The 8,197-nt window shown below is 40.8% G+C and overlaps 1 protein-coding gene across 5 annotated transcripts in view; it reads right to left on the reverse strand.

Annotated features, from left to right (window-relative positions):
- The window catches only part of RANBP3L (RAN binding protein 3 like), a 35,402-nt gene extending 27,206 nt beyond the window's left edge, over positions 1–8,196 (reverse strand). Inside the window, exon 1 of one of the 5 annotated variants that reach the window (XM_065047560.1) lies at positions 7,503–8,196. In XM_065047560.1, the coding sequence (XP_064903632.1) occupies positions 7,503–7,737 (235 nt within the window). In that variant the 5' untranslated portion in view covers positions 7,738–8,196. The remainder of the gene's footprint in view (positions 1–7,502) is intronic. The other 4 variants (XM_065047562.1, XM_065047561.1, XM_065047559.1 and 1 more) reach the window with 4 other exon arrangements.
- Between the last annotated feature and the right edge of the window lies 1 nt (position 8,197).

The following is an 8,197-nucleotide window of genomic DNA, read 5'->3' on the forward strand; positions in this document are numbered from 1 at the left end:
TTAACACTGGTGAGCAACTTTGCATTTTTCTCTGTCATTCTCTGCCCTAAGGCTGTGTCTGCCAGGGTAGGTGGCTGTGTGCTGGGAGAAGAAGGCCTTCTGCACCCTTGTCTCCTAGCAGCAGTGGGGGACACCCAGCCAGACAGTGCCTGACTGTCTCAGGGAAGCAGCAGCAGCAGCAGCCAAGGCTGGCAGGACAGAAACAGGGTGGGCAGGAGCTGCTCCTCCTCCTCACCAACGGGACACAGAGAGACACGGCTGGCTAGTGCCAGTTTGAGACTGGGCCACTCCAGTCCTCAGCAGTCTGGTACTTGTGGATAAAATAGGCTGTTGGAGGAATTACCAGAAGAACCTGCCAAATGGTCTGCCTCTGGCTGCAGAGACTGGAATAATCCACCAGCCTCAGTCAAGAGTCCAGACAGAACCTGTCTGCCTGCCTGTGAATAATCACCAAAAATTGGACCCTCTTTTCCTCCCCACAGTTCCCTTCAAGCTGCTGAATTAGAAAGGGTTTAGCCTAATGTTTGCCGCATTTGAAGTTCAAAATAAGCACCTCCCCAGAAGACACATTAGAAACGTGCAGTTCCTTTGTTTGAGATCTTATCTGCAGGGCCACCTGGCTCCAGCCTCCTGGCCTGCACAGAAGCACTATCAAACCTGCTCCAGCCTGAGCTCCCTGGCACGGAACACACGTGGGTCTCAGGCCTGGTGCCCGGTGTGTTCTACTCTACAGCATGGACATCCTGGCTCCAGCACTCCGCTCAGCGCTCTGCCCAGCACTGTTCAAGTGGGCAACTGGCAAATGGCAATTGTTCAATGCCCAGATGAAGGCTGCATTTATAGAGTTCCATTCAAAATAAAATGCAGGGGTGGAAAACTAATTGCTGGCTGCTGCCTAAGCCAAGAAAGCACTAGTCAGAAAGATGTGCAAGAAATAATGTAAAATTGCTTTCATCAACTTCATTTGTATTCCAAAAGCCAGCATTGTCTGTGAGTAATGTATGGGTCCTACAGAGTTTGCTGTGACATTCCAGTCTTCACTTCTATAGCTATTGCTTTTCCTAAAGTTGTAGAAACTTCACAAAATATATATATTAGAAAATAAGCAGGACACTGATGGTTTTGAAAATTTTAGAGTTGTTATTACCCCTGCTCCATCCTGCCTAGAGAACAGATTGAAGATCCTTAAGCTTTGAGAGCTAAGGACACAGTGGAGAGAATATGACCCCAAATCTCTCTCCAGTGTTCATGCCGTCATATGCCTGAAGTCATAGGTTAAAAGTGGCTGACAGTCATTCCAAAGCAAAGCCAAAAACCCTCAGATCTTTAAGAGGATAACATAGGAATCTATTATTTCAGCAAAAGCTGACTTTTAAACAGTTAATTTTTACATTTTTGGATTCAAAAGAAAATAAATTCCATTGCATATTCATCTCTACCAAACTTCGCAGAAGTCTTAAAACATTTTAATTCATATTCATACCAAATACTTTTACATTTTTGTAACTAAAGTTAGAAACCTACATCTATAAGAAATACCAGTAGAATGTTCCATATGACTCAGGATGGCTGACTCCAGTTAAAGTTGCGAGCATCCATCAAATCTAAAAATCAAACTGATTTTATACATGCATTAAAGTATTAAAAAGCAGGCATCAGAGTATGACAGCACAGTTCTTACATGTGAATAATATTGTTCTCCTCCAGCCTTAGCACTATTGTAGAAAGGACATACAGAAACTGATTTTTCTCATTCAATTTGTGTTCTGATCAAATCTATTTCATTGGGTAGTGATCCCCTTTAGCTAATTACAAAACTGATTTCTGTCATATCAGAGTTATGCAATACATCAGGCACATTTTTTAATTCAAGCTTAGTGACTAAACAACATCTTCTTCAGGGACTAGCCAGTCAGTGTTGAATAAAGCTGTAATTACTTTAGTAAATTAACCTAGTGCCTAATAAAATGTAAGGTTAGACACGTTACACAGTGTTCCTCTTTGTATTAGATTTTAAAATTAGGCCTAGCTGAAAGCCATATTGTCCTGGTTTTGTTAAAAAAAAGTTTCTCTTTCAGTGAATTTTGCCTGTCAGCTAAAGCCTTCACATTAACTGCATTTTCCTGGAGAACCAGACACATGTTTTGGTAAACCTAGCAATGGAATGCAAAGTTATTGATAAGCATGGATGGACATCTCGCGAGAGGGGCAACGAGAAACAAGTGACCAAGAAACTGACCAACTGTGTATAACATTCCATTCACGTGAATACTTCATATAAAAGTGGGAGATCACGAGGATCTCTTTCCTTTTGCCTTTGCTTTTTCCCTTCTGCTTATGGCCGACATGAGGAGAGGACCTTGCTAGTAGGTCCCTGCGAACTGAGGCCTAGTGAGAGACTGAATCCAGCTCCAGTTGGCTGCAGAGTCCAATCCAGGACTTTGGTTGCCGGCTCTGCAGTTGCTGAGACTTTAAAGATTGGTTTTGTATATTTTGTATTATTTTCTCTATTCTTATTAGTAGCATTAGTAAAACATTGTTAATTTTTCCAACTCTCTTCTCTCTGTCCTTCTTTCCCTCCCGATCGCCTGTCCTGAGTGGGACGGGTGGAGAAGGAGGGGCAAAAGGGGGAAGTCAGGGTGGGGAGAGAGGGTTAATAATACATCTGCCAGGGTTTTATTGTCACCCCACAATCTTAACCCTCGACACATATGAAAAACTGTACTTAAAATATTTCACCACATAGCTGGCAATAAGCATTTTTTATTCTAATTATCAATTGAGTGCCATTGACCAGTTAAGAGGCAGGATTCTCATGTCTCTCTTCTTTCTTTCAACAGCTTCATACGGAGAATTTCTTTAAAGACCTAATGCCAATCCAGTGGATTTTGCCTGAGGTTCTACTGTCCCCACAACTTTATGTATAATTTATACAACTCTTTACAAATAACTACCAATCCTCCAGACAGATATTTCAGATTGGTTTAGCTACAAAATTAAATCCTTCACAAAAATCTGAAAAAAAACCCACCCAGTAGTTCATAGCTGCCAACAAAGATGTAACACTGATAACAAAAGCTGACTTGTAAAAAATAACATTTTTCTCATAATTTCTTAAATTAAAATAACAACTTGTACCTCTTTGGTTCTTGTAGCAATCCGATTACACCTCATAGGAATACTTTTACTTCTAAAACAGAAACTACAATTTTTACTTTACGTGGTAAAAAGAAACCAAACCAATCAACCAAATACTTCTTAATCAAACATTATTTTCCCAAACAGAATAAGATTCTGGAAGATTGTACAATCTCCAAATAATATCATTGAATTACAAAACTTAACTGCATCCAGCTTTCCCTCACAACCTCCTAGTAAGCATTATACAACACAAAAAAACTACTACATGGAAATCTATAACCAGGTTATAATTTTATCCTGTCAAGAGATAAAGCTATGATGCAGTATTAGCAAGTTTCTGTGCTCTGAGATATACTATACTGTGAATTTCACTAGCTTTGTATGTTACTGCTATAAATTGCAAAAATCAAAGCAGAAACACTTCTAAATTCTGTTGTTACAGCCTATATTGCTGGTTCCCAAGTCACAGAAATCAAACCAAATAAAGTAAAGCAATAAAACCAAATTCTTGCATATAACACTGCCATTTTGTTTATTTCACAGACAAATTAGCTCAATGGGATCATGCCATTGGGACAGATGTTGAGAAGAAAAGAGTTTTTTACATCCACAGAAATAGTTTTACATTACTAAAATATTAAGGGGGGGGGGGGGGGAAGCAAGGGAGAGCTTTGCCTCTTCCATTTATGAATATATGCTGTTTATAGCCATTACTTGAAAAAAACACTGAAATAAAATATTGTGCCTGGTATTTTGTGGCAATATACATGAAGAAAAAGAAAGTAACAATGGACTAGCATGTAAGTAGAAGGCATAGATCCAGAAATTAGTATAGTTCCATAAAAAAGAAAATAATTATTTTGACTAGGCTAGCTGATCATCTCTCCATTAACGCGTTGCCTCAAGGACCATCAGAATCAAACTGTGTACTAATATGATGGACTTTTGCTCAATATGCTGTGAAAGCACAGAAAACTACCTATACTTAGATAATAGAACTGCAATAGCAGGCAGAAGAGAAAACATATAATGGAAATATGCAGTAGGATAAAATAACAAAATACTTTGCTATCCAGTTTCGGACTCATGTTTAAATATTATTTCTGTTCTTTCCTACCAAAAGACATCTGTCAGTATTTTCAGAGATGGATCATTTTAATCTAAAAAGAGGTGAAAGAATAGTGTCATAAAAATCTTCTGGCTAAGAACAGGATTTGCCTAACCTACAGAAGAATCATGGCTTTTGTTTTATAAATACTCACTGAACTCCACAACATAAAAATAGTCAGTTCACAGCCAAGCGAGAGTGCAACAAGGCTGCCAGCAAACATCTCAGGTCCCTCAGTGACCTCACTACATACGCCAGGCCTTCCTCTGCCAAAACTTAAATTAGGAAGATGACACAAGCCAAAAAGGGGTTGTCCTAAACCAGTACTTTAGACACCCAACTTAATCAAACTGACCAATTCTAAGACATACAGGAAAAGTTTTCAAGAATATTGCATTGCTGATCCTAACAGGTCTGTTTGTGGAAGCACTGGGCAGTTGAGAGCACCGGTGGAATGCACGCGCACAGCTGGCTGCTCAGCACCTTTAAAAAAATCAGGTCACTGATTTAAGGCTCTAAATATGGACCTGGAAACCTGCTTTCTGGTTCATGTTTATTACCCTTCACTCTTTTGATTTTTGCTTATGACACATAATCACTGCTTTCTAGAACAACTCCCTTAAAAATCGAGATCGGTTTTAATGCCAGGACAGCAGGATTTTCCAAGCAAATTTACTTTTTTTTTTCTTTTTGCTAAGACACAGATTGCTTTTGCAATCTGTGAGACAGATTGATTCATTTGTTTGCATCGAAATCCATTATACCTACATGGTGGGTTTTTTTAACTGGTAAATAAAAACAAAATGGGAAAATGTATCAGGGTCATAAATCACATGAAAGTCTAATATGGTCAAATCTCTTACGCTTATCAGAAGAGTCTTCCATATGCAGAGGTACCAGAGATGCATGTTGCTATACAGGCAACAAATTTTCAAGTTCAGTACCTTAATCATACTTCCAGACTTGTAAGCTAATTGAATTTTTTCTTTTACAATATTCCTCTGTTGAAAAGTGTCAGTGAATCAATAAATTCGCAGCAAGTTCTCATGAATAATGATTTTCCAAAAATCTTCAATAGGAATTGTTCTAAATAATTGGTCCAAAATCACGCTGAAGTGTTTTATGAGAAGAAATAATTTCAGCACTATTAAAGTACCTTAAACATATTGAGATGAAATTTTGGACAAAGCCTTTCAATTTTTTAAAAACAACATTCTTGAGAATTTTATTTCTAGAGAACTTAAACATATACAACAGATGTTTGGCCACATGCTGTGCTTGCTACAGAAGTAAAGGTCCTTCGGTGACTCATGAAGAGATTGCTGAACACAGCATTGCATGCTCTTTAAACACTGTATAAAATATGAAGTGTATGTTTCCTATCTTGGGTTCAGATAGCATCCTGTAAATGGAGTTTGGGGCAGTGATGAATAACTTCACACATCCCTCTTTGGATCAACAGAGAGTGCATGGTCAAAGAACTGAGTTTCCATTTCACTGTACTCAGGAAAGGAAATATTTAATCCAACTGACTATTGCAAAATAAAACTTATGGAAGAATTTGTCCTAGACGGCTTTACTGTACTGCTAGATGCCAATGTTGTACATTCTTTGTCATATAAATAGTTCATAATCCACACCAATAATTTCACTGTTATCAGTGAGGCCAGTTATGAGAACCAGGCTTCCTGATCCAGGCACAGTTGTGTAGAATCAGGCTCTAATTTTTTGAAGCACGTTCACCCTCACTTCAGCCACACATTCTAAATAACAGATTTCTTGATCATTGTGGAAAGGGTTCTTTTACCCAAACAATTCCATTTACTACTCCCAGCTTCCGTGATGGATTTATATAACAGCATATAAGATTTACAAATTATCATACTTATCATTATCCATGGAGAAACAACCAAAAAAAGAACAAGCTGACAGCCTGCAGAAGTGTTTATAAATACAGCATATGTCCCGCCCATTCATCTCTGTAGAGCATAGCCTCATCTTTATGTGGCAACACATAAACAGGCATTAAAACAACAGAAAAATCTCTGTCCCGGCAATACTTTAACATCATTTCTGACAGAAATGAAACCCAGTTGGCTCTATTTCAAACATTAGAGTGAAGAAAATATTTTGGGAGTCTCATCACTACAATGTAATTCTAGCAGTGATGCAATGCCAGAAGTAACTGTGTCACTAGACCACGAGTACTATGCTGAAATAGGGAATCAAAAATTGTTTTATTAACACTAGAGACTTCCAACATTCCAGTGCTCAGCATTTTTAATCTATCATAAAAGCCTGTAAAATACTCAATACAAGTGCAATAAAATTCGTAGGGCATTGTACAGATATTACATTTCATAAATCTCTGTGAAGTAGCATAGAAGAAACACTTCAGTTTTTTGTGCAGAAATGGAACTATACAAGTAATCAGACTGTGATCCAACAACACTCATACATCCTTGAATTTTAGCCATGGAGGTAAATTAGACTATATGTGCTCAACACTAAGCACAAACTGAAAGGCTGGTTGACCAATAAATTAACTTTGGGCACTCCAAACTACATCTGTCACAGCGTCAGGTTTAGACCTTGAAAGTGCATGCTTCCTCTTGCTGTTTTGGGTTCGCTCATCAACCTGCATGGCAAGAAATGGTTGATGGCATCATCTGCAAAATGTCCTTAATATTAGCACTTGTTTATTTACGCATGCTCTTAAAAAACATTACTATTACAATCTCATGTAAATAATTCGCAATTGTCAGCCCTTCTCGCTACCCAGATGACAAAGGATTTTGCTGTCCACCCCTGTAGTCAGGCATCCTAGACTGAGCCAGTTTTGCACTCAGTGCCAGCTGCGCAGGGCAGGGCAGGAATGGACAGGAACACCCGTGTTGTCTCTGCCTGCTGTCAGGCCACACATTTTGGAAACCTGCAGAAAGTTTAAATGACAGGGAAGTCAACAGGCTAATAAACACAGAGAGACCACTTTGGGATGCTCTACAACTAAACCCCCAAATATTCATTATCTGGTAATGTCTTTTCTTCAGCTAAAATACAAATTGGAGATTCCTGACACATTGCTACTAAAAGCTTGCAATAAGAAACTACAGCCAGCCAAGCTCTTGTTCTGCATCATCCCCAATGCTGTTACCAACTGTGTGCATTCTTTGTGTTCATCCCATTTCCCCAGACACTTCCTTGCAGGGGGAACAGAGGAGACATGCAAAATATATTAGCCAACAAAACCTACCTGTACAGCCTTCCTCCTCGGGATTTAACTTGCCATTACAAGGCCCGTGGGCATTCCGTTCTTGGAGGCGAGCAGCTCGGTGTAGAGCCCAGGGGTCACTGGACCAGTCTCTTCTTTCAGGAAGGTCAGGCTTAGCCTTCGCACTGTGCCCAGCTTCGACTGAGAAGTCATCACCTGCATAGGAATGCCGTATACCTGCAGAACCTTCGCAAGCGGGAATTGGCTGGTTTCTCATTATGAGGCCGTCAGATGTACATATATGTATGTATAACAGCCGTAGTTGGGTCTCAGACTTGAGATATAGCCTTATCAGCTGCTCCCTAGGCCGTCCCCGCGCCTTCAAAACGGGGCAGGCGAGGCCCGGGAACGAGCAGCCCTCGCGGCTGCCCCCGAACGGTAACGGCCGCGCCGTAACCGCCGCCAACGGCCGAGGCCGCCGCGGGACAGCGCCTGGCGGGCCGCGCTGCAGCGGGGAGCGAGAGCGCCCGCCGCTGCGGTGACAGCCCGGGGAAAGCGCTTGGCGGGGCCGGCCGTTGGGAGGGGATATGTAAAGCCCGGAAGATTAACATAAGAGGGCGGTCGGAGAAGCGGTCGGAGTGGCTTGCGTGGTATTCACCGGCAAGGGCAGACAGGACGCGGGGGGTTTACTCGCGGGTGGGCGCAGCGCCGTGTGCTGGGCGGGGAGGGGTGGGCCC

This window comes from Columba livia, chromosome Z (assembly GCF_036013475.1).
Source record: "Columba livia isolate bColLiv1 breed racing homer chromosome Z, bColLiv1.pat.W.v2, whole genome shotgun sequence".
Classification (NCBI taxonomy): domain Eukaryota; kingdom Metazoa; phylum Chordata; class Aves; order Columbiformes; family Columbidae; genus Columba; species Columba livia.